Source organism: Eumetopias jubatus, unplaced genomic scaffold, assembly GCF_037043125.1.
Source record: "Eumetopias jubatus isolate StellerSeaLion01/CBP00866 unplaced genomic scaffold, mEumJub1_p1.0 scaffold_7, whole genome shotgun sequence".
Classification (NCBI taxonomy): domain Eukaryota; kingdom Metazoa; phylum Chordata; class Mammalia; order Carnivora; family Otariidae; genus Eumetopias; species Eumetopias jubatus.
Window position 1 is genome coordinate 105,599,773 of NW_028274813.1, and position 26,703 is coordinate 105,626,475.

At 41.0% G+C, this 26,703-nt stretch overlaps 2 protein-coding genes and 1 pseudogene across 7 annotated transcripts in view; 2 read left to right on the forward strand and 1 right to left on the reverse strand.

Annotated features, from left to right (window-relative positions):
- Positions 1-5,012, forward strand: part of HACD3 (3-hydroxyacyl-CoA dehydratase 3) — a 46,846-nt gene extending 41,834 nt beyond the window's left edge. Inside the window, exons 9-11 of the mRNA XM_028100151.2 lie at positions 1,010-1,116; positions 1,709-1,840; positions 3,371-5,012. Of these exons, the coding sequence (XP_027955952.1) occupies positions 1,010-1,116; positions 1,709-1,840; positions 3,371-3,447 (316 nt within the window). The 3' untranslated portion in view covers positions 3,448-5,012. The remainder of the gene's footprint in view (positions 1-1,009; positions 1,117-1,708; positions 1,841-3,370) is intronic.
- The window catches only part of INTS14 (integrator complex subunit 14), a 34,263-nt gene continuing 9,458 nt past the window's right edge, over positions 1,899-26,703 (reverse strand). For 3 of the 6 annotated variants that reach the window (XM_028100146.2, XM_028100144.2, XM_028100147.2), the window contains 9 exons: positions 26,200-26,355; positions 25,299-25,417; positions 24,708-24,850; positions 22,397-22,489; positions 21,753-21,897; positions 20,297-20,430; positions 10,134-10,252; positions 8,069-8,134; positions 5,462-6,356 (listed from right to left, as the gene is read on the reverse strand). In XM_028100146.2, coding sequence (XP_027955947.1) covers positions 6,105-6,356; positions 8,069-8,134; positions 10,134-10,252; positions 20,297-20,430; positions 21,753-21,897; positions 22,397-22,489; positions 24,708-24,850; positions 25,299-25,417; positions 26,200-26,355 — 1,227 coding nt within the window. In that variant the 3' untranslated portion in view covers positions 5,462-6,104. Of the gene's footprint in view, positions 2,942-5,461; positions 6,357-8,068; positions 8,135-10,133; positions 10,253-20,296; positions 20,431-21,752; positions 21,898-22,396; positions 22,490-24,707; positions 24,851-25,298; positions 25,418-26,199; positions 26,356-26,703 lie in introns of those variants that run through there. The other 3 variants (XR_003608616.2, XM_028100148.2, XM_028100150.2) reach the window with 3 other exon arrangements.
- LOC114206411 (large ribosomal subunit protein eL36 pseudogene) lies at positions 15,332-15,629 on the forward strand (annotated as a pseudogene).

The following is a 26,703-nucleotide window of genomic DNA, read 5'->3' on the forward strand; positions in this document are numbered from 1 at the left end:
ACCAACCTTCTAGAAGGAATGATAAGAAATAAATCTTCTACAAGATTACTCAAGTTTGAATCAACCTCTTATCTGATTCTGCCACTCTCAGTTGTCAATAGAAGAAATATCTTAAAAAAAAAAGATCCAATTAAAGTAGAGGTACTCTTCTCTACCGGACCATACATATTCCATTTCTTTTTTGGTCAGGTGGAGCAGGGGTTTTGCAGATTGACTCCTCAGCTCTAGGTCTGGGGATATTTTGGCAAAGTTAATAGCTGAAAGGGAGAAGAGACAGTAGCAGCCCTAGATTGTGTTTGAACTGTGGTCTGAATCCCATAGTATATTAATACAAAGGTGAAAGAGATTATAAGTGCTTAATGTTAACTCTGGGAAGAAAAATTTCTTTTTTGTGTTACCTCTTTATTTAAATAGAGTATGTCTGATTCTAGATTAGGGGTCTTTTGTATACTTTAATTTTGGAATTTGTTTTGTTTTGTTTTTGAGAGAGAGAGCAGGGGAAGGGCACAGAGAGAGAATCTTAAGCAGGCTCCACGCCCAGCATGGAGCCCAACGCAGGGCTTGATCTCATGACCCCGAGATCATGACCTGAGCTGAAATCAAGAGTCAGACACTTAACCAACTGAGCCACCCAGGCGCCCTGTTTACTTTGATAACATTCACTTATCTGGAGATAAATTGTCAAGGTGTCTGTCATCCTTACCTACTTAGAACATAGATCAGAACTAGTATTAAAGGCAAAGAGCTTTGAGCATTCATTCCATATATTGAACTATTCCAAAGAGGGTTCCTTTAGGACCTAAACTTAGTCTACCATCAAAGAGAGTTCACATCCATTGAAAATTGGGGGAAGAATGTGTTGGGAGTTCGTGGGTAGATAGCCCAGGATTATCATTCTGTTCTGAAGAAGCCATGTGTGGCTAGTTGTGAAATTCTATTTCTTGATGTTCTAGGGTTGCATTCAGGACCTGAAGTGGCTTTTCACATCCGAATTCCTTATTTCCAATAGGTACCCCTTCTACATGCTTTCCTGCATTGACATGGATTGGAAGGTGCTCACATGGCTTCGTTACACTGTGTGGATTCCCTTGTATCCTCTGGGATGTTTGGCAGAAGGTACTTTCAAGAACACTAGGTTTTATAAGCTTAGTTCCAAAGGATAGCTAAGCTGATAGGCCAAAGCTTTCTTCCTTCCCCTGCCAGCCTTAGTCTGATATACAGGTGTTAGACTTTTTAACTTTCTTTCTAGTGGCTTCCTTCCATAATACTCTTGGTACCCAGACTATTCCAGGGAAGTAGCTCGTTTTTGTGAGGTTTGGAAGCTGTGCGTTCATGTATTGCATGCTCCTATTTATATGGTATTTAGAATTTTTCCAAAGCCAGGTTCGTATCAATGACTTCATTTAATTCTGACAGACACCTAGTGAGTGAGTCAGGTAGGGAGTTTTCTCTCCATTTAATAGAGTAGAGAACTAAAGCTCAGTGCTGTCAAGATGAATGTTCCTCATTCATCTTCTCCTTGTCAGCTTGGAGGCTCATTGCTTATGAAAACTAGGGGGAGAACTAGAACAGGCATGAGGCCTGTGTACTAAGGGGAGGGAACCATTTTCGGCGCACCCAGAACTGACATTGTGGGGGGTAGAAGCTTCTCTCACTAGATGGCACTGTATTTCATTTGCTTCTGACAGGTTCTTGTTTCTGCTTTTAGCTGTCTCAGTGATCCAGTCCATTCCAGTATTCAACGAAACAGGAAGATTCAGTTTCACGTTGCCATATCCAGTGAAAATCAAAGTTAGATTTTCCTTTTTTCTTCAGATTTATCTTATAATATTATTTTTAGGTAAGTATTGGCTCTGTAATAGACTTTTTCCTGTCACTTCTAAGAGGGTAGAGTTAAATGATTCAAAGCTTTCAAAGCCTTTATTAGGATTTTTATTTCCGGAAGAGTAGTTTAGAGTTAGAGAAACATTATTTTGTACAACAGGCCCATGAGGAGAAAATGCTATGTATTTCTTCCAAATCACCAGTGGTTGAGTTGTCTTCTTGGTGTGCTCTTGGTCACTGGGAATTCACCATATTTCATGTTTAGAACAATATATAAGAAGCTCTAGTAGAAAAAAGAGCATTTTAATTTTACTAATTTCAGTGATACGTTCCTTATCCAAAGTTTACAGAGGAGGTAATACCACTGGCAGCAAGGAAGGAAGAAGGCAGTCAAGGCCTCTGAGCAGCCAAGAGATGTCATAAAGCTTCTACCTAATAATAGGAAAGCCCCCCCTGCCCCACTACTCCTGTAAAACCAGCTTATATATTAATTTACATAAAAATCACAAATCTTTGCCTTAATTCATAAAAACTAAGAACTAGAAGAAGTAAACCTAATTATTGCAAATAAAGCCTCCCTAATCATAAAGACTGTTTAGATAAAGTTCTAATGCATTTTTTAAAAAAGATTTTATTTATTTGGTAGAGAGAGAGTGAGAGAGCACAAGCAGGGGGAGCAGCAGAGGGAGAGGGAGCAGCAGAGGGAGAGGGAGAAGCAGGCTGCCCTGCTGAGCAGAGTCCGATGTGGGGCTCGGTCCCAGGACCCTGGGATTATGACCTGAGCCGAAGGCAGACGCTTCACCAACTGAGCCACCCAGGTGTCCCTAGTTCTAACGCATTTTAATATAATTTACATATTTCTCTCTCTCGTAGTTCACAAAAATCTTCAGGTAGCCCTAAATAAGTATGGCTGTCTGGTCTTCTAGCAACAGGATATGACAACAGATAGTGTATTAGTAGCTTAAGACAACAGATGCTTACTATCTCACAGAAAGCAGCCTAGCTGGGTGCCTCAGAATCCCCCCTGAGGTTTCAGTCAGGCTGTCAGTCCGGCAGGGGCTGCAGTTTCTGCAGTCTCGACTGAGGCTGGAGGATCTTCATTTTATGTAAATCTTGCCTTAAAAGAACAAAGGAAAAACCGAACTCTAATTAATGAAATGTTTAGGGGTGAAGTATACTGATGTCTGCAACTTACAGTGAAATACATCAAAAATGAGATGGGAATGAGCAGGTGACAAAGTGAAGATAATAAAAAAAGTTTAGATCTAAGTGTTGGTTCACTGTACAGTATTTTACTCTTTTGTATGTTTGAAAATTTTCACATTAGAATATGGGATAAAACAAAACAGTAAACCGACTGGGGAGAAAAGCGAGTGGTCTCTAGTACATCGATGAGAACTTGGTCAGAGTTTAATTCCCCAGCACCCTGCAGGAAGCACAGTGCTGTGGGCTAGGGATAAGCAGCCATCTAGAGACTGTCCCTGCCCCAAGAGCTTCTGGTTAGAAACAAAGATTGCCTTTTCTCATTGGCTTTTTTCTTTTTCAGGGTTGTACGTAAATTTCCGTCACCTTTATAAACAGCGCAGGCGGCGCTATGGACAAAAAAAGAAAAAGATCCACTAAGATTTAGATGACATCTTGCCAGTTTGAGCCTAATCTATAATTCTTACAGTTTTACCTTCTTGTACTGATGTAAAAGCTTTTTAAAGTTAAATGATTAAATTCTCAGTGAGGCTATATTCCCTTTCCCCCCAGTAACATTCCTGAATTTACAGAATTATCTTAGCGTAGTACTTGCATGACGTGGATTCCTGATATCTGATGACAGGTTTGTTCTCGTGTATTCCATTAACGACAGCAAGAGACTCAGCCCTACCCCACGCACTCCTTGTCCAGTTGCTCTCACACGGGCCAGAGGTCCTGCTTCAGTGCCCTAACCCTACCAGGTACCAGCCATTCTTATAGTTGGCACTGTTTATTTCAGCTGTTGGCTCGGGGAAAAAAAAGCACTGTTGCCTCTGCAGGAGGCTGTGAAAGTGATTTAGGCAGGACCTTATACATTCTGTACCCAAGGGGTTGTTTGTTAAGTGGGGTGGCACTGATAGAACATTTCTGAGTCTGAGTGAGGCTAAGAGAACACCTAGTACCTCTGAGCATCTTTTGGTTTCTACCACCACCTGTCACGGCAGTGCTTACCTGTGTGCACATTGAGGAGGCACAGAATGGTTTTGGGAGAAACCAGTCAGAACCTTGGAACACCATGGTCACTTACTTTATTTCTAGCTAAATCAGAACGACCTTCAACACTAAAGAAAGATGAAACATTAGTTTAGAAAACCGTGAGATTGTAAGAGTTCCACCTGGCTACAGGTGTCAGAAGGGTCAAACCGGCAGTAAGACAGCTGCTGGAGTGTGGCCTGCGGCAACCACAAGTGCACAAAACACGTCTGCAGACCAGGCCTAGGCTGTGCGCATACATAAAACGGCTCTCTTCCTCTGTGCTGGCCGAGTCCATTTCCTTGTAAACCTGTCAGAGTGGCTGGCGGAACTGACCTCAGAAACGCCTGCCTTTGTTCTGCTGTTGTTTCACTGGTCTGCTCTCGGAGAGGGAAAACAGTGAGAACTTTGGCGGGAGAAGCTTAACAAAAGCTTCCTGGCGGGAAACCCACCCAGAGGAACTGAGAAAAAATGTAGACATTGTAAAGCTTGGCTATTGTCAAAAATATTGTTTCCTCTAAAACATTCCAAGTTAACCAAGTAAAATATGTGTTAGAAGTAATGCTTGTATAAAAGAATTTAAAAGCATGGTAGTTCTGTTCTGCCATTCCTATTGTTCTTGGGGGAAAGGAGACACCATGAGCTACGCTATTTCTCTGAGCCCGATATGGAAACTTGGTTTGACCTAAAAACATCGGATTAGCATAGGCTGGCTGATTTTTTTTTTTTTTTTTTACAAGTTCATTGCACTGGAGGGTATCTTGCATGTCTAACTTCTGTCAACACTTGTTTGTGTTAACTTCTGATGTTTTCACCTGATTTTGTTTATTTGGACAGATCAGCTTTGCAGTATATGCTCCATCTTTGTGGCAGAATCCTGTATTCTTAGTGATTGTTATAAACTCCTTTATTGCTGAGAAAGCAAAACATTGTGTATTTCTATTAAACATTTAAAATCAAAATCCTAACAACTTGTGTTTAAAGATCATTTAGTCTGGTAGGTTTTCAAGTTGTTAATGATAAAGTCCTTTGTTCAGAAAAAATATATAGCATGGTAAAAACGTTAAATTCAGCATGTGAAAATGGTTGCTTGGGGGTGAAGCCTGCGGGAGGGATAACCTCAGGAAGTCCACAGAGCAATCTGAAAAGCACTGATGACAGAAAGCTCGGAGAAGTTACCTGACTTGCCTAATGTCATGATGAATTGGTACCATAACTGACTATAGTGATCAGTCAGAAATCACTTGGGTGGAACCTGGCTTAGGCAGAGACCTAACCAGTGTCAGAAACAAGGAAGTTCACATGGAACCCAAGGAACTCTCAGGATTTATGAATCTGTGCCACTTAGGAAGTTGAAATTACATTCAGGTGAATAGGACAGACTGAAAGGCGAAGACCCATTAGTTTCCCAGTGAATCTATTTTATAGAAAATCAAGTATTTTATTTTCATTAAAAAACAAACAAAACTTGAAGAAGTGGGAATCATTTTATACATTTATGGTTGCCGTTTAAAAGTCTGTATGAAGACATACTAAAAGCACCAAAGGGTTACCATCAAGTTTTTGCCGAAGTTCTAAAGACAGTTCTGAAACTTAACGATATTGGGCTTGTAGTTAGCAAATCCCAGACAGTTTGGGCTGCTCATTCCAAGGGCAGAAGCTGGAAAATGTCCTTACGGTTGGGAGAGGAGAGGAGAGAAGGTGCCTTTCAGGAAGCCAGAGAACCCTTGCTGATTAGGTTTCCTGAGGAAGTGGGGAGAGCTCTGTGCTCATCAGTCCTTTTAAGAGTCTCAGGAGATGTGCCCATTGTGGGAGCAAAAATGGTTTTTTGGGCTTAAAGACTCAGCCCCAGAAAGCTAAGGTCAAAGCCCAAGCAGCCAACCAGCCTTCAGAACCCTCCTCCTCAGATTCTAGCAGAGAACTGAAACCAGCAAGTGGTGCTTCTGAGGCAGCCTCAGGGAGGTCTTCGGGGGGGCTCTTGCAGAGTGAATAAATTGGAAAGTTTTTACCCTAAATCATTTTCACCTGAAATGAAAAAAGCGGGCAGGCTCCCAAAGTCAGCTTCACATTCTTTCAGTGCTGCTGCCAGAGAAGTCTGTGTGCAAAGGCGTGATATTGTGCTCGTAGCCGGCGTACTCGGAGGTGCCGGTGCTGGCCAGCTTGAGCTGCTGGGCAGCATGGGTCAGCTGGAAGGCGGCGTCCGGGTGCGCTGTGTCGGGCAGCAGCGTGCACTCCCTTTCCAGCATGTCAGCCACCCCTTTGAGCAGGTCCAGGAAACCAAACGCCAGGGCAGCCTTTCGTAAACGGTTTAGCTCCTGAAACAAGATTAAAAAAACAAAACCCACCAATGTTCCTGAAATGCATTTTCCTTGTCACATACTTTCTAAGTCCTCAACTTAAACTACGTTTTTCTTGATCCCCAAAATTAAGTGAGCATTTTTACGGGAGAACAAGTGCTTGTACAGAGACGCCAGTCACGAGAGTGTGATGACATGAAAGAGTTCCTCTACAGGTGATCAGAAAGCTGGCTGACTGAAACACAGGTGGTCACCACCACAGCCGATGAACGCTTACACCAAACACGATGAGACACTTCGCACACATTTCATTTACTCCTAACGCTCAGGAGGATGACTTTTCCCATTACTCAGGCATGGAAAAGGCTAGTCCCAAACCTCAGAGGGCTCTGAACCCTCTGGTGCTTTCTCTCTGGCTGGGCCTCAGACCGAACAACAGTGAACATGTTTGGAGGCTCTGGAGGATTCAAGAAGTCTGACCTGAAAGACTGCCACGAAAAGAAGGATCGGGTAGTGGATGGAAGTGGAGAAATACAAAGAGCCCCATCAACCACTTAGCTGTGCAATCTAGGCCAGTTGTGTAGCCTCTCTGGGTCTCAGTGGTCTCATTTATAAAGCAAGAAGGATGACCTCTTGTTGGCCCACTGCAGGGGCTGACGCAGGTGCCTGGCAGAGGCCCTTCCACAGCTGATATGTGGGATTCTATAAAGCCAGAAAAGAGAAGTGGGTTTTCTGACCACCTCTCTACTATCATCTGTTAACAAGTGAAAAGTTCAGAAGAAGGCCAAAGTACAAGTGTGCCTTCTTGAATAGACAGACAGGTGACGACTGTAGGGGAGAAGGGAATTACAGCAGGAGTGGACATCAAGGGCCTGTGTGAACTGTTGGCTTCATGGGGAGGGAGGGCACGGCTGGCTGAGCAGCTTTCTGAACTCTGATGAAGACTGCTCTCGCTTGATTTCGCCAGCTTGCCACATAATTAGGTTTGAAGACAACAGTGACATAAAGGTAATGAGGTAACACCCAGACAAAGTGGCACGTATGTTCTCCAGAAGAGATGCTAGCCTGGGGAGGCTGTGTGCACCACAAAATAGTAGTAGCTGGGCTACAACTGACAACACGGCATGCCTCACACTGCCGCTTAAGTTCAGTCAAACACCAGATGGAAAGGGAAGAAACAAGGTGTTTACTTAAATGCACCCCCAACTCCATCCACTAGTTATAACTTTATTCCCTCCACCAATAGTTCTGGATTAGCTAGGGAGGATTCCGGAGGGCCATCCTTTTGCAATTCATAAAAGTACAATTTTAGTAGTCATTCCTGGAAGCAGCTTCTCTGGTAGAGTAAGAATGTTTTGGGAAATCATCATCCCGGGAAGTCCCCCTGGTTGTCTGGGGTTAGATTGGATACGCCTACAAGCATGGTGAGGAGAGTTCAGGGCTTTGACCTATAGGTTCTTCTTTTGACTCCTTCCCTCAGCCATGCACAGCAGCACCACGACAGAGGAGCCTTGTGCACAGAACCAGGCCACTTAAGCACTTCTGATTCTTGGGTTTTAGGGCAGCAGTGGACCTATCATTGCTATTGACTTTAACAATGAAAACACTGAGGCACAAGCCAAACATTTCTAATTCCTGTCCATGTTCATACTCTTCACTATTATGAACGATTTATTTTTGGCACACATCCCAGGGCCCACCCTCTTCCACTATAATTCTGATGGTCTCACCTTATAGAATGTCTGTGTTTTTTCAGGTAATTTCCTTGCATTTCTTAAAATCTTCTGTACATCTGTCTATCAAGGGTAAAAAGATTTCAGCATTAGGATTCCGTGGTAAAAGGGGAAAGAATACAAAAGGATGGCTCTAAATGTTTAGAGAAATGAATATGGGAACAGAGGTGCAGTGTCAAGATGAGCTTCCCTTCTGAGTTAATGTCACTGTTCTGTTCAACATTAGTAAAGCACCTCCTCCTTTAAAATGTTTGATGATAATAAATCCCTTAGTGACAGAAGTGAACTCGTCTCACAAAAATACACCCAATAAACCCATACATCTATAGCCAGCTGCTTTCTGGCCAGGAAGCCAAGACCATTCAATGGGGGAAGGAACAGTCTCTTGAACAAATGGTGCCAGGACAACTGGATATCCTCATGCAAGGGAATGAAGCTGGACCCTTCCTTCACACCATATATAAAAAAACCCCAAAAAACAAAAAAACTCAAAATGGTTCAGAGACCTAAATGCAAGAGCTAGAACTACAAAACTCTTAGAAGAAAACACAGGCGTAAATCTTCATGACCTTGGATTGGTAATGATTTCTTAGTTATGACAACAGCATAGCAACAAACGAAAAAGAATTTTGACAAGTGTTCTTAGCAGCAGTATTCACAGTAGCCAGAAGGTGGAAACAATCCAAACGTTCATCAACTGATGAATGGGTAAACAGAGGTGGCCATCAAAAGGAATCAAGTACTGATGTATGTTACAAAATGGCCAAACGCTGAAAACATTATGTCAAGTGAAGGAAGCCAAACACAAAAAAAGTCATACATTGTATGATGCTATTTATATGAAATATCTAGAATAGGGCAAATCCACAGAGTCAAAAAGCAGATTAGTGGTTGCCAAGGACTAGGGGAAGTCGGGAATGTAGTGACTTAATGGGTACAGGGTTGCCTCTTGGGGTGATGAAAATGTTCTAGAACTACACAGTGATGATGGTTGTATAACATTATGATCACACTAAATGACAATGAATTTTCACTATACTTTAAAGTGGTTGAAATGGTAACTTTTATGTTATGTTTTTCACAATAAAAAAAATACACCCAGACCAAAACAAAATTTAAAAAATAATTTAAGAAAAATTCAGCTTTCCTTCTGACAGGGAAGTATTGGGGTCAGGGATGGCAGGAGAGAACCTTATTTTCCAACAAAGCCCCTACCCCCATAGGGTAGGGTGTTGTCCAGTCTCTGTGGAAAGAAGAAACTGTGCCATCAACAGAAGCTATTTCCCTTGTCAGCTGGCCTAACCTCCCCTTCTCATCTGGCTTAGGTTGGACTCATTAGAGGAACAAAGAAAAAAAGATGGTGCTCAAATGAGAAAAAAGGCTCAAAAAGTGATTTTTAAAAATAGGCAGAAATGACCATATGTCAGTAGAAGGAGAAACATCACTGAGTACCTTGCCTGAAAACAGCACACCTTGAGAATAGTGTAATCTTAGCTTCCCATAAAAGTAGTGTTTTGGTGGAATTAAGGTGTAATGCCATTGCTTGGGTTCTACTGTGGGGACAGAAGAAATAACCCCATGAAGATTTTTTACATCCTTCTCAAAAAACTGCTGTCAAAGATAAAACCCATTAAGTCAATGCCTCACCATGTCAAAAATTTTACACTGAAATTCAATGCCAGGAGAATATGTCTCTCTAGAACTGACATGCTTCCTTCTGTTCTGAAAAACCATATAACCCTACATGTTGCTTTTCTGACCTTGGTAGCAGGAAGCTTGGAGCCAAATTGCTCAAATATAATTATTTCGCCTTGGGTTCCTGATGCAATGGTCTCCCTTCTTCCTCTAGGTTTTGTACTGCTCTAAATTTTGTAAGAAGTGATTTTTCTGCATACGTGTTTTACTGTAGGCCACCTCAAATCCTTTTTGGAAATAATGACAAACATTAGAGGTAAATGAATTACTAAGTATCAAAGGAAAGGAAAATCAAATCAGATGTCCGCCTGCCTGCCAGAATCCCTCCCCCGGCCCCAGCGGAAAGCAACTTGAATGGTAATGTTACCTGCAGGCCACTGGGTTTGATCCAGACAGTCACATTCTGGGCATAACTGCGTTTGTTTCTGGGCTGCAGGGGGAATGGGCTCTTATTGTCATCTTCTCCGTAAGGGTTTTCTTTAGCATCTTAAAAGAAAAACACATTCTTGAAATGACATCTGGCAAAACATAATCAATTACATTTCCAATTAGGCTAGAAGCTCTCTGAATCATTCAATCTTCTACATCCTGTTACTTCCCTAATTAAGAAAATCCATTCACACTTCCTTCAGGTTAGGGAACCTGTTCTCCAAAGAAAGCCACTGATATAAGAGACTAAACCATTAACTGAGGCCCATGTAGGTAAAAAAAAAAAAAAAAACAACAGCTTAATGTTTCTAAAGAGACAAGCCTCACTTATTTGCTTTATCAACCGAGGTCAGAGAGAATAAAAACTAATACATGCAACAATTCTAAAGTACATATTTAAAGAAATATAAATAAAGAAATATATAAACACACAATTCAATTCTGGCCCAAAGATCGAATGGTAGCCACTGGCCCATGCAGCTACTGAATACTGACTGGTGGCTAGAGTGACTGAGGAACTGAATTTTAAATTTTACTTATTTTAATTTAAGTAGCCTCAGGTCTAAGCACTGAGAAAATTCCAGAGGAAAATTATACGTAACCACAATAAGGAAAAGGGCAAGAGAAGAAATACTTTTTTTCGTTAAATATACCCCATGTCGTGATGGCTTATTAGTTATTGCTTTCAAAGATTTAAAGCCAGGTTGGTTTCTTAGCCATGTGAATAAATAAAGGTTTCTGTTTTTCTACCTGCTCCCTGAGCCAATGAAACTTTGCCACAAACTCACAAAGCCTACTTATATCTATTGGCTCATTTTATCCTGATTAGTATCACCTTCTGGGGTCGAGAGAGTCAGGATCATTTCCCCACCAAGTTCAGGGAGCTTACATCCCTTGCCCAAATGTTCATAATGGCAACTGGAATGAACCCAGTTTCTCTGAGACAGAAGCTCTCTAACACCAATTTGGTCATTAATTTAAATATTTTATACTTGCCCCACACTACATGTCAGTGCCCCCCACCTCCCAGCACCTCCAAGAAGTATCGGTCCAGGTTTCCTGACATATTTCCGCAAATACTTGCACATATATAAGCCCTTTTAGCCAGGCCAAGATCCCAGGAGTCTTTTTCCATGAAGCACGTTTATTTCTAACTTCCCTGCCACTATTTCTGTTAGTGCCCTTGACTGGAGTGCTCCCCTTCCCTCATCCATTTATTCCCTTACTCACTTGCTCACTCATTAGCTATACTAAGCCCCCATGATGTAGCAAGCACTCCGCTAGGAAGTGTGGCTGGAGAAGATTTTTTTCTGGACTCAAGGAACTTACAGAATAAAGAGAATTTATTAAGTTCCAAACACTTTACATATACACCTTCTTTCCTTACAGCAACCCTAGGGGTGTATATATTATTGGTCCCATGAAAGATGAGGGAACTGAGGCTCAGAGAGTTTGGACCCTCACAGGCTTCACAGTCACTCAGCTTGGCCTGCTTGCAAAAGCAACACTTTTTCTACCACTCAACCTTGCCATTCCTCACACACCCAAACTCACTTATATTCCAGGTCCAGATTTTATCCCACCTTCTCCACGAAGTTGTACCAAGTGTTCCTGGCACACAGTACTTTCTCTAGACCCTTTTCTACTACAGCACTCAGTATCAGTACCAAACATTGCAACATCTAACCACAGTCTATCTTGTACTGTCTCTAATTGTTTGAAGCCTCTATGTGGTAACTGGTTTGACAGACAAAAAAATACTGCATCTATGAAAAAACAGGAGACAGACATAAGAAATATGGTAGCAGAAATTAAAAAAGCAGTTGCAAGATAAAGCCAAAGATACCTTAGAGAAATTAGAAAAGAAAAAAAATAGAAAAATGGGTGGAAGATAAGAAAATTATATAAAAATCATAAACAGATGTTCTAGAAAGGAAGAACAGAGAATACAGAGGGAAATCAAACACATGATTCACGTTCCCAGGACTGAAGAACATGAATTGCCAGATGGAAGGGCCCACTGAATGCCCAGCACAATGAATGAAGAGACCAACAACTAAGTACATCATTCTGAAAATCCAGAATACGAGTGACACAAAGAAGCGCCTCTGGGAGTGCAGAGGAAATAGAGATCAGGGTCAAAGCCCTGACGGCATTGCACTAGACTCTCAGTAGCAACACATGAGGCCAGAAAAGAAAAACAGAGCTATGCATCAAAACTCTAAGGTAAAGTGATCCCCAACCGGCACTCAATATCCAAAGGAACCATCAATTGAGTGTAAGGGGTGAAACACAGACATTTCCAAATACGCAAGATTTCAAACATCTACTTCTCATGTACCCCTTTCTCAGGAGGAGTCAGGAAATAGGGGAGCCACAGGAGAGATGGGAAGGGAAGGCTGACAGCTACCCAGAAGGCACAGAGAACAAACCATTCACTTCTGAAGTAAGAGGAAGTGAAAGGACTCTAAGGGAAAAAAAAAGAACACTGACAAAAATACCTGAACAATGTATTCTACTTAGGAATTAGCAGTAAGTACACAGAAAAGAGCAAAGAAAAGCGAAGTTAAGTAAAGCAAGTAGAGGGAAAGGCCGTGAGAGAGCCCAGAGGGAGGGCTGGCTGCCCTCATCTGCTGCTGGCCGCCCCCACAGCCTGCCTGCCCAGCTCTTTCCCAGAGCCTCCGAGAAACCTCAGTGTCTTTCCAACAAAACCTGCCTTTTAAAGGAAGTTAGAAGACAGCCGACCTCTGAACAACATGGGTGTGAAGTGTACAGGTCCACTTACACACAGGATTTTCCCTATAATTACAAGTACTCTAAATGTATTTTCTCTTCCTTAGGGTTTTTAAAATAACAGTTTCTTTTTTTTTTTTAAAGATTTATTTATTCATGAGAGATGGGGGGAGGGGGAGAGGGAGAGAGGGAGGGGGAGGGAGAGAGAGAGAGAGAGAGAGAGAGAGAGAGAGAGAGAGAGAGAGAGAGAGAGAGAAGCAGAGGGAGAAGCAGGGAGCCCGATGCGGGACTCGATCCCAGGACCCTGGGATCATGACCTGAGCCTAAGGCAGACGCTTAACCATCTGAGCCACCCAGGCACCCTAAAATAAGTTTCTTTTCTCTAGCTTTCTTTATGGTAAAAAAGCAGTATATAATACATATAACGTACAAAATATGTGTTCATCAACTGTTTATGTTATTAGTAAGGCTTCTGGTCAACAGTAGGCTCGGACTAGTTAAGTTTTGGGGCAGTTAAAAGTCCCAACCCCCACATTATTCAAGGGTCAATTGCACATTTATCTTGCCTGCTAGAAAAAAGAAAATATCTTCAAAAAAAACCAAAACTGTGCAGGGAACAAAGAGTTTCAAAATAAAGTGTAACTCGGTGTACCACATGGCTTAGTCATAACTACCATTCACATCATCTAACAAGGACAGAATACTGCTTTATCCAAAAAGAACACTATAACCACATTGGAAGCATAGAGGAAGGGAAAAATGCACTTCTTGGGTGGGTGGGGGTGGTGGTGGTAAGAGAGCTAAGCAGTCAACTTTAAAAAGTCAAAATGACATTTAAAATGAAAAAAAAAAGCCAAGAAATAGTTACATACTTCTAATATTTAGAAATGTAAACACCAAAAAAAACCTCCTCCCACAATTAGAAGTTTTAAGTGGTTGTTTCTAGGAACAGAATGAGAAGTAGGAGAGATAGGTATAAACAACCGTACTGTTTGGCATGCCTTGCTTTGACAAATAAATAAATTAATAAATAAAAAGTTCTTTGACATCAGCCGTGGAAACATTTTTCTAGGTACGTCTCCTCAGGCAAGGGAAACGAAAGCAAAATAAAGCTACTGGGAGTACACCAAAATAAAAAGCTTTTTGTGCAGCAAAGAAAACCATCAACACAACAAAAAGGCAACTTACTGAATGGAAGAAAATATTTGTAACTGATTATATCCGATAAGGGGTTAATATCCAAAATATATCAAGAACTTACACAATTCAATACCAGAAAAACAAACAATACAATTAAAAAACAGGCAGAGGACCTGAATAGATATTTTTCCATAGAAGAAATACAAATGGCCAACACATGAAAAAATGCTCAACATCAGTGTTCATCAGGGAAATGCAAATCAAACCATAATGAGATACCATCAGAATGACCAAAATAAAAAACACAAAAAATAGGGGCGCCTGGATGGCTCAGTTAAGCATCTGACTCTTGGTTTCGGCTCAGGACATGATCTCATGGGTCATGGTACTGAGCCGTGTCGGGTTCCCTGCTCAGAGAGGAGTCTGCTTGAAAGATTCTCTCCCTCTGCCCCTACCCCCACGCATACACTCTCTCTCTAATAAATAAATAAATCTTTAAAAACAAACAAAAACACAAAAAATAACAAGTGTTGGTCAGGATGTGGAGAAAAAGAAACCCTTGGGCAATGCTCGCGGGAATACAAATTAGTGCAGGCACTGTGGAAACCAGTATGGAGGTTCCTCAAAAAATTAAAAATAGAATTACCATGATTCATTAATTCCAGTACTGGGTATTTACCCAAAGAAAATGAAAACACTAATTTGAAAAGATATATGCACCCCTATGTTTACTGCAATATTACTTAAAATAGCCAAGACATGAAAGTAACCTAAGTGTCCATCTATAGATAGATGGATAAAGAAGATGTGCTGGATATACAGATAGATAGATAGATACATGAACGCACATACATGCACGCACTGGAATATTATTCAGAATATTATTCTTTTTAAAAAAAATGAGACCTTGCCATTTGTAACAATGTGGATGGATCTAGCCGGTATAATGCTAAGTGAGGTAAGTCAGAGAAAGACAAATACCACATGATTTCACTCATATGTGTAATTTCAGACACAAAACAAATAAAAGAGACAAACAAAAGAAACCAGACTCTTATACACAAACAAACTAGTGGTTGCTAGATGAGAGGTGTACACGGGATGGGTGAAACAGATAAAGGGGATTATGAGTACAGTTACCACGATGAGCACTGAGTCATGCACAGAATTGTTCAATCATTATATTGTACACCTGAAACAAACACTGTATGCTAATTACACTTCAATTAAAAAAAGAAGAAAAACCCCAGCTGAGCAGCAGCCATGACTCTGCGTCACCCTATGGCTATGGGCCTCTACAAGGGCGACAAGATGACAAGTATCAGCAAGGCCAGGCAGAGCTGGTACTGTGGGCACCTCACCAAGTACTCCAAGTTCGTTTGGGACATGACTCAAGCCCCATACAAACAGTGTGCCATGGAGCTGCTCCAAGTCTCCAAGGACAAGCATGCCCTCGAGTTCATCAAGAAAAGGGTGGGGACACACATCTGTGCCAAAAGGGAGAGAAGAGCTGAGCAACGTCCTGATGGCCATGAGGAAAGTGAAAGTCAAGAAGGACTGACCCCCCTCCCCTCTATATGTAATAAAGCCTTTTTAATCCTAACCTCACAAGCCTGTCCTGAGAATCAAATGAGATTATACATTTCGTCATGTCTAGCACAGTGTTTCGTACAAAGTTCAATAAAATGTTAGCTTTATTATCTTAATTTGAAAAAAAGAACAGACCCTGAGGGAGGAAAAAATGAATAAGGGGCAGGGTAAAAAGCAGTTCAATCTGAATGAAGAATATGTGTAACAAACCAAGCACTGCTAGATTGGAAGCTAGAATAGAAAGGTATTTGAATGCTACATCTTAGATTATGGATAGGTATCTGTGGGAAAAATGTTAACAACAGTGTAGGTCAGGGGTCGACAAACTTTTCCTGCAAAGGGCCAGACCGTAAATATTTTAGAGTCTGTGGGTTATATGTTCTATTGTAACTACCCAACTCTGCCACTGAAGAATGAAAGCAGCCCTACATAACACATAGATCACATAAATGAATGAGTTTGACTGTGTAATGAAACTTTATAGTAAAACTTTTTTTACAAAATAAGCAGTGGGCTAGTTTGGCCAGCAGGCATTGGTTAGCTGACCTCTGATCTAAACGAAAGGTAGAAAAACAAAACAAAAAAAACAGAACAAGGCAAGAGCAGTGCAAATGAATGAAAACGCTGAATGAATTTAGGAATGCTACCGAGGGAGACTAGGAGGTGAGGAATCTCCCCATCCTAACACACACACACACAGCTTCCTCTGCCCTGTGCTAATTACTGCCTTACTTCTTTCCTCTTGTGGCAAACTTTTCACGTTCATTTCCTCATCTGTAACTCATTCCTCCACTAGCCTCCTGGCTAACTATGGACTGAAGCTACTCTTACAAAGCTACCAAAAAATCTCCTGTAGAGATCAAATGACTCTTGATTCATAGTGTCCTTTTCTTTCCTCTTGGTTTCTATTCTTTCCTAAAACTCTTGAGTCATTTACAACACTCATTCTGCAGTCTCTTTCAGATTAAGTTCTCAAGGTGCTAATCCTCCTGTTGGCCTCCCTTCAAAGGAGATGAAATCCTTGCGTAATTTAAAGACTCTTCTTCAAATCAGGAACTCATCTTCAGTGGGGATGTTCTTTTTGGCAGAAGTCCTTTTGCCCTGGGTTGACATTATATTAACTCTGGAGGATGTACCCTGGGTTTCATTGCTTCAGAAACAGTTTTTGGTGCGTTATTTGGTTTTGGAGAGCCCCACTTCAGAATAGGTAGTGTCAGTCTGCATGGTGCAGAAATTGGGCTTCAATTTCTCATAGGAGACTTCCATTTATTTTTTTTTTTTTATTAATCTGGAAAAGCAGGTAGAAACAATGGGTAGAATTTTTCTTGTCATCCTCTCACAGAGGGGATAGACCTTCTACATTCCTAGCTTTACTCAGAGGTTTCAGTTCTTTGTTTTATTTGGAACCAAAGTCATATCTCTTTTCCTGTGTGAACTTTAAAACCCCAGCCCCTGCATCTTAGCTCAAGAGCTGGCCTGCTGCCTGTTTTTCAGTTAAAAATGGTTTTTATAGTTTTTATTTTTTTTTAAAGATTTCATTTATTTGACAGAGAGATAGAGAGAGAGAGCACAAGTAGGCAGAGAGGCAGGCAGAGGCAGAGAGAGAAGCAGGCTCCCCGCCGAGCAGGGAGCCAGATGTGGGGCTCGATGCCAGGACCCTGGGATCATGACCTGAGCCGAAGGCAGCCGCTCAACCAACTGAGCCACCCAAGTGCCCCAGTTTTTATATTTTTTAAATAGTTGGGGGAAAAATCAAAAGAATATTTCATGACACGTGAAAATTATATGAAATTCAAATTCTGGTGTCCATAAAGAATATTTTATTGGAATATGTCACTCCCATTCATTTATGTATTGGGCTACAATGGCAGAGTTTAGCAGTTACGACAGAGATCATATGGCCTGCAAAGTCTAAAATATTTACTATCTGGCCCTTTACTGAAAAAGCTTACCGCCTAGCTTCTAGGGTCTATATTCAGTCAAAACTCTTTTCTAAGCTTCAGTGGCAGAGGCATCCTTCAGGCCTGACATGCATGCACATGTGTGTAAGACAGGGTATGCAGGCCACGTATGGTACATGTGTATGAGACACTGTACTTTCTTCTTGAGTCTCTATTCTCTTGGTTTCTGTGACATCATTTCTTCTACTTTTCCTTTATTAGTGCCCTCTCCACTGTCCCCATAGCTAGTCTTTTCTAGGGGGTTTGGTCCTTGGCTCTCTTTTTGCCTTAATTACATACTTTCCTGAGGCTAGGGCTTCTTAACATGTGGTTATGGATCACCTGGATTGTAATCATTTGGATAATAGTAAACCTGCAAGTTCTGGACTGCAATCCAGACCTACTAAATCAGAATCTCTTTGAGTGGGGCCCAGGAAACAATTTTTAAACAAGTTCTTCTGGGTTTTTTTTTGTTTTATACACAAAAACTCAAATGTTTGAACCACTGCCCTAAGCAATTGCCCTCATTCTCACCATTTTCCCTATCAGTGGTATGCTTATAACTAAAAATTATATATACAACTCTGCCCTCTTTGGGGAACTCTTACAGGAATTGTCTCTAGCCACTTCCACCTAAATCTCACAGGCATAAACTCAACATGCACAAAAGATGTCTTTCCAAATCTACTCTTCCTCCTCTGTTCTCTGTTCCAATCAACAGTATCACCTTCAACCCTGCAGCCCAAATCAGAAACCTGGTCATTCTCAACACCTCCATTTCCTTTCTCATATCCAAACACTGTTGATTCTGCCTCCTGAATAATCTTTTGCATGGATCTCCATCCTCCCTATTCCCAGCCACTGCCCCTGTTCTGGCTCTCATCCTTACATCTCCAGGACTGTCACAGGAGACTTCTAACTTTCCAAATCCACACTGTACAGAATTTATCTATCTCTTTCTTTTTCTTTTTTTTATTTTAAAGATTTTATTTGTTTACTTATTTGAGAAAGAAACAGTGCACATGCACACGAGCAGGGGAGGAGCAGAGGAAGAGGGAGAGGGACTCAAGCAGAGTCCACAATGAGCACAGAGCCCAATGCAGGGCTTGATCTCACAACCCTGAGATCATGACCTGAGCCGAAACTGAGTCAGATGCTTTACTGACTGAGCCACCCAGGCAACCCCAGAATTATCTAACTGCAAATTTATTAGCTCTCACTTGAATTTCAGCCATACTACACAATTCCAGGGGGCCCTAGTACCCAGAATACAAAGTCTCCTAACTGGTATCTCTACTGTTCTCATATGCATCCCCTTCAGTGGCTTCCCAGTATCTGCAGAATAGTCTCAGCTCTTCACATTTCAAATCAGGCCTGCCCTATTCCAGCCACTGCCAATAACCTACCATCTGGCCCTCCCACCCCTACTCTCATACTTTGTGTTCTAGCTTTGCTTTTCTATAGGTGATCCATTTGTCCAGAATGCCCCTTCTTCCTTCATTAGCTCAGCAAATCTTCTTCTTCAAACCCCAGTAAGGGTGTCCCTCCTCTATGAAGATTTTCCTGAGTCCTCTAGGCAGAGCTGATCATCCAGGCCAACTCTGATCTTGTACCAGTCTGTGTTTATTATTCCACTTTCCACCAGACTTTGAGCAACTCCTGCTAACTTTTATCCACTAAAAGTTAGCTTGGTAGATGTTCCTGAAATTGAAATGGGCCCAAATGAGCCCAGGATGACTCTACAGTTGGAGCCTGAGTACCTAGGAGTACTTAGGCCTCAATCAGAAGGAGTGGGAAAATCAGAAAAAGGAAGGGTTAAGAGACGATGGTTTCTGTAACAAACATGCTGAGCTGATTGGTACTATGGCAGAATATCCAGGTGGACAGATCTAACTGGGAACCAGAAATACGACATGCGAGTTCCAGGGAGAGATCAAGTAGGATCAGACTTATACATCTGGGGGAGTCTGAAGCTATAATGGCTGATGAAATAATCAAGAGAGAATAATAATCCAAGAGAAAAAGGCAAAGAATAACATCTTGAAAATCATGAGGCAAGAGGAAGACAAGACAAAATGACAAGAAAAAGCAAAGCTGCCAAAGGAAAAAGTTAATATCAGAAGAATGCAATGTTAGGAAAGCTAAGGGAAGGGGCTCCTGAGTGGCTCAGATGGTTAAGCGTCTGCCTTCGGCTCAGGTCGTGATCCCAGGGTCCTGGGATCGAGTCCCGTGTTGGGCTCCCTGCTCCTTGGGAGCCTGCTTCTCCCTCTGCCTCTCTCTCTCTCTCTCTCTCTGTCTTTCATGAATAAATAAATAAAATCTTTAAAAAAAAAAAAAAAGGAAAGCTAAGGGAAAACAGTTTCAAGAAGGAAGGGGATTAAATCATCTAGAAATGACTGGGGTGAGTGGAGTTGGAAATAGTGCACTGAAGAAAAAAATGTTTATGGACAGTAGCTTTTCACTCTAAGCAGTCAGAGCATTTACATTTACTTAAAGCGACCTAAATGTCAGTTACTTGATGTAAAGTTAAAAGTTCAGACATCACACTCTGCTGGGGTTCTCCATGCACATATCCAGCATTAGAGACCACAGCACACCCATAAGGGAGATCACACAGCTCTCTGACTGTAGTTAGAGCCGTTCAGAATAACAGAGAGAAAACAAAGTCAAGATAAGTAAAATCTGATCTGGGTTATACCTGAAATAGGACCCAACTGTGCCATTTTCCCTAGCCATGGGAGAGGTTCTGGACCAGGCTCAAAGAGAGACATCATGAGGTTTGACTTCTTCTTGCTGTCAGCTTGGGAGTAGAGCATTCCATGCCATTCAGGACTAGATGGAGAGAAGATGGAAGATCAGAAGAACGTCAAGCCTGGGACTGGGTAAAGTTAAATAAGTCTAGCCAGTGTTTTTCTCTTGAGAGACATGGGCTTCAGCTTTGAAGTCAGGTGCATTTTTACTGAAGCCAAATCCTAAAACTGGAAATGCACACTGCTGCCCCCCAATATTGCCATTCCTCTGATAAGTGTATTATTATTCAATTAGATAGAAATGGAAATCAAAAGCAATCTTAAAAAAAGAAAATAAATCACAAGGGCAGCAAAGAGCTACAGAGGTCGGGAGGAGTTAAGGGTTGCAATCCAGGTTTCAGCTGCCTCCCTGACTCATTCACAGCAGCACCGACACAGAGCAGCATTTCTAACAAAGGGCACAAAGCCATCGCCCAGCTCTGTTCCTGCTTCTCAAAGGGCCCTAGAGGATTCTCATATTCACAGCCAGTACAAGTAGCTTGGGTACCAAGAAATACAGCAAACTAATACCTAATAAGAATTGCATTCTTCTTTTTGGACCAGGTAATTTTAACTCAAGTAGAAATGGAGCTTCATCTGAGTACTCCTAACCTCTTCATCTTCTATACCAGTCAACCCCAGGTGATGGCCAGAAGATGATCAGTCACCTCTTCTTTCCTAACAACAGGTATCATAGAAAGGGAAGCAGATGGTTTTGCAAATTTCAAGACTGTAGCAAATGTAAAAGCTAGAAAGGTGTTCCCCACAGGGAAGGGTTACAGCACAGTGGTAATGCACACGGGCTCCGGAGTCAGAATGCAAGGGTAAGAACCCTGGCTCTTTCGTTTATGAGCTGTGTGACCCTGAGCGAGTTCCTTGACCTCCCTAAGCCTCAATTTCTCGTCCATACAACAGGGATAACACTGGTACCCCCTGTATTGTGTTGTTGTGAGGGATTACATGAATTAATAAATGTAAAATGACTAGAGGAGTGCCTGACACATGGTAAAATGTTCAGTGTTCTTGGTGTCCTTTCTCATTTAGTTCCAGCTCCTCATCTCATAGCTGAGGAGCCTGTGAATACTGCATAAGATCCCACAGCAAGTAGCAGAACTGTTATAACTGAATCGATTTCCTAGATAGACAGAAAAGAGGAAAACAGAAAGGATATAATATAAGAGCAATATAATTAAAAGGTTCACTCTGTACTTATTCTAGGGGATGATTTAAAGAGCAGTTTAGGTGACGGCAGGTGGGAAGGGTATGGTAGGGGGAGGAAAAAGGCGATAAGGAAAAGTCTGGGAAACACTTCACTTTGTAAACTGATTCTCCCTCATTCAACAAAAGGTACACAAAGTTCCTTACCCTAACTGAACTATTGCCACCATTCCTTCCACTTTTAGGCTGCCGTGGAGCAGGACACAAAAGTTGGGTATTTTGCCTGCAATTTGATTGGCTGAATTTTCATCTTCGTTGTCATCAGTTATGCCAGTACCCACCTCATCACCTTCTGTGAACAGATCAGACTAAGATTAGCTACAAAAATCCCAAACCACAATTATACTCCTTTTTGTTTCTAGCCTTGGAAGGAGAGTATTCCGTTATAAAGGAATATTATAATAAGTAAGAAAAACTCCTATTCTGGTTTTCCTATGTCCATATAAAAATCAGTTTTCACATTTTATATGAGTTTCATTTATATGAAACATCCAGAAGAGGCAAACCTATAGAAACAGAAAGGACATTTAGTGGCCACCTGGGGCTGAGGGAGATGGGAAGCTAGGGATTGACAGCTAAAGAGTTTCTTCTATGGCGGCGAAATTATAATAGCAGAAATGGTCTTCTAGTGTATTAGGCAACATTCCATTTTTAAAAAATCAAATCCAGTAACTATTCCTTTCCCCTAATTCTGCAAAATGTGCTATCCTACTATCAACTATATACATTTAAGAAAAACTTCAGCTCATAAGATGCTTCATCTGTATCACTGGAATAGGACGAGAACTCACCTTTGTTAAGTGCTATTGGTAGGACCAGATGTCTGGACAGAACCGGGGGACTTGAAATATCAGCTATATCAATAAATCCCACTATTTCCAAATCTGAAAAGAATGAATCAACACAGAATTAATTAATGGATAGGGAAGTACATTATTTTCTATGAACTAAGTTTCACAAATACAGTGTTTAGGTGAGCAATTCAGATGTGACAAGGACGGTTATTAGAAGTTTCTCTGGATGAGTCATAATTTGCATTTTAAACAGCTCAGGAAACAAGAATAACTGCCTTTCATTTAATGATTTAAGTTATAATAAAACAAATCAGTTAGACTTTATTTTTATGAGGCTAGGTCCCCAGCCAAGGCAAAAGCTTAAAAGATCCAATCCCACTGTTTAGTCAGGGATGTTCAGGTCAGCAGGGGGCGTCAGAGTCAAGCACTTCCACCACTCCATCCTTGCAGGGGGAGCAGCCGTCCTTGGACCCATAAAGCAAAATATTCCCATGAGAAAGAAATACATTCTCTATAAGCCCAAGGTAGCAGTCTAAATATGACAATGATTTCTCTGCTTTATAGAAGCTGCATTAAAGACCCAGAGTACTTGTTGGAAACCTAATAGGTAAAAAATAAAAGTTTTATCCCAAAGTACTTTTTAAAAGTTTATTTTCTGATTATATAAATAGAAAAACTTGGAAAATGCTAAATGTTGTAAAGAAGAAAAATAAAGTCACTCATTATTCACCATCAAAAGAAACATCTATTAATATTTTATTGAATTGCTTTTCAGTCTTTCTTCCAGGCACAGACATCCTCATATTCTCAAAATCATTTTTTAGTATATGTGCTGCCGAAGCGAGCACTCTCAAAATCATTTTTTAAAAAAGATTTTATTTATTCATTTGACAGAGAGAGTACAAGCAGGGGAGCGGCAGGCTGAGGGAGAGTGAGAAGCAGGCTCCCTGCTGAACAGGGAGCCTGTGGGGCTTGATCCCAGGACCCTGGGATCATGACCTAATCCAAAGGCAGTTGCTTAACCGACTGAACCACCCAGGTGCCCCTCTCAAAGTGATTTTTAAAAATATCAGGGTCATGGTGAGTACACTGTACTTCTAACACGTCATGAAATCTGCTTCTCTGGAGATTTACTGCCATTACCTTCTTTAGCTGAATAACAAATGAGTCAGCATAAGCAGTTATGTATTTTTCATTTGAGTAACAAAAGGCCTGCATTTCAAAGTGGTTTAAGTATAAGCTATGACAAAGATCTTGGACTAAAAGTTTACATGGAAAAGAAAAGACCTATTCAAAGTTACTCATCAAGAAAGAATGGGAAGTAGAATCTAGTTGGTCTGAAGGCAACAAAACATTTGGCACAGCTTAACACATTGCAGCAGTTACCATGAAAGAGATGGGTGTCTGACTTCCAGACAGCCAGGGTCTAAAGGCACAAAAAATGCCTTTGCACAGCCCTACACTCTCAGACTCTTACAAATCTGTACACCTGTGAGTGAAATGAACATTTACCGTGCACTGAATTCTAATCATTGGTTGACTAGACATTTACCTAGTAAACACCTACTAGGCATCAGACGCTGTGCTAGGCCCTGAAGATGCAACGGTGACCGAAACAGTGACGGCTGAATGTGTGCCCACCACTCAAGGGGTCCACCCACCAACCGGAGACAACTCTCCTCTCCACTCTTCCTTGTGACTTCTGACTCACTTTGCCGATCTCAGCTAAGCACAACACCTCCAGCACGAACCAGGGAAAAGCAGTAGCACGTCTCTTTCTTTTAGTCAAAATATAAGCAGCAGCGCTAGAGGGGTATGGTATATCAGAGCGGAGACCTTAGAGAGACCATGACTCATCTAGAGATTCCACTCACCTAGCCAATCAGAATGAGAGGAAGGGACTTGTCCAGGATCACACAGGGAGAATCACACAGCCAAGTCTTGAAGCTAGCTCTTCACAGATGATCTTAATTATCATGCTAATCAATCTCTATTTAAAGAATTAGCTCAGGGATTTCATGGCTAGTGAATCTGGTCATGATTTCCAACTCTAGTAATTTGTGGCTATAGTTATCTAGATTGGAGATTAACTCATGCGTCATGGTGAGTACACTATGAAAGACCACAAGCCTGCCACCCTTTTGGCAATTCCTCCTCCCATCCAAAATGTATATACTGGTGATGACAACAGCACCCTAGTATCAGAATTTACATTTCTTTTCAACCCTCCTGGATAGTGAAAAAGCCAGAAGTTACAAGAAGGTAAAGATAACAAAAGAATTAAGAAGAAAGTTAAAAAACCCATTACCTGTATTGATGACTTTAGGGATGGGATCGATTTCCTCATCTACAACAAAGGGCTCTGGTCTGGGGAAGACCTGCACATCAGCGGTTAGGTGGCCGCACTTGAGAACAGCATGGAAAGGTGTGTATGCCAGATCTATCAGTTTTCTAGAACATGATGATTAATTGTTATAAGAAGAGTATTTATATGATATGTATCATTTTCTTCAAGTAATTTCTTCAAGATGCTAAATTTATTTTCCCTTCAAGTCAACTCTAAAACTATGATCTGATCATTTGTGAAACAGAACAAAATCTGACATTTTTGGTGAGGAAATTTCAATTCTGAAAAGCCCAAAAGCAAGTTAATCTTTTGAAACTGCTGAGTCATTTTAAGGAAGTCAATATCTATAGGCATTATTGATTTAGTCATGCTTAATTTAAAAGGGAATAAACTTTTAGAAATCACTACTACCAATCATTTTACCTGAAAATTGTGCAACTCGGGGAAAATGAAATGACAACAATTAGAAATACTGAAATAGGTCTTATAGTTGAATATCAAATTATAATAACAGATTGTAAGAAGGCAAAAAAGCTCTAAGTCTATACTCACCCAAACATAGACTGTACGTTTTTCAAGCACAGGGGGCCATCAATAGTAAAAATCTGCCCTTCACCATTGTTTAAATCTATGAGACGTTCAAGGCAATCCAAGGAGTCAGTGCTCTGAAGCTACAAAGCGAAACAGAAGACCCTTTTAAAGTGGCACCCAGATTATTATCAGCACACCAAGGTCACACCCATCACAGTAACACAGGCAATAAATAACAGAGATGATTTTTTTTTAACAACCTGAGGGGAAAATAACTATAACAATTTTGATTCAAGGTTACCAAGAGGAATGCTATATAAAATGATACCAGTAGAGCTATTTTACTCAGAAGTAGTTTTGCAAAGATTCTCAGAGGTGACCACAGTTGGTATTTACACACTATCTTCCCTCCAAAGTGTTTCTAACATCTTTTAGCTGAGAACCATCATTATCTACATTTCACAGATAGAAAACCTGAGGTGAAGAAAGGTTAAGTAACTTTCCCAAATAAACGGGAAAACCAGGAAGTAGAGTTTAATAAAACATACATCAGAATAGTGTTACTTTACCAAAAAAGTTCAAGCACATCTCTGTCCATATTTCTGGTGCAATGGACATAAGAATTCCTAAATGAGGTAAATGCCTAACACCAAAAAGAACATTTTAACTCTTATGCATCTGAAAAGTCTTTGTGGGAAGCAGGATGGATAATAACTCCAGCCAGCTAGGTTTCCAGAGATGGATAACACTCTGAATCTTCAAAGAGCATTTGAGATCTAGAGTCCTTCCAAATTTAGTGATTAGCCTCAGCTGAAACCGATGGAGTTCAATGTTATAGTATATACAATATCACACTAATGGAATATACTAAAAATAAAGTCCTAAAATGTATCTAATCAAACTAAAAAGAACTCAGTATTACCTCCTCCAAATTTGCCATGCACATGATGTATAACTTAGATGGGAAAGGAAAAGGGAGCGGAAACCTGTTGCTCTCGCTTCGTTGACTGTGAGTAGCTAGGGAATGCCGCAGTGACCCTCTACCAATGCCAAGACAGCCATCTGTCACCAGAACAACCTGTTTGCACAGAGTGAGAGATTTGTACATGAAATCACATATTTATTTAAAGTGGTCTCATTTCTCCCTAATGGCATTTACACTGAAAAACCCACCTCTGCAGGGAGACAAGCAAAAAGGTGGATAAATCTCAAAAACATTTTGTCAAGTCAAAGATGACACACTGCACGATTCTATTTATATGAAGTTCTAGAACAGGTACAATGCAGCTAAGATAAATCAGAACAGAGCTGTGGGGTGTAGGGGATACAGTCTAGAAAGGGGAAGGTGAGAAAACTGCTGGGTAATGGAAATGTGCTAGATCTTAACTGGAGTAGTGGGTTACATAGGTGTATGCGTCTGTCAAAA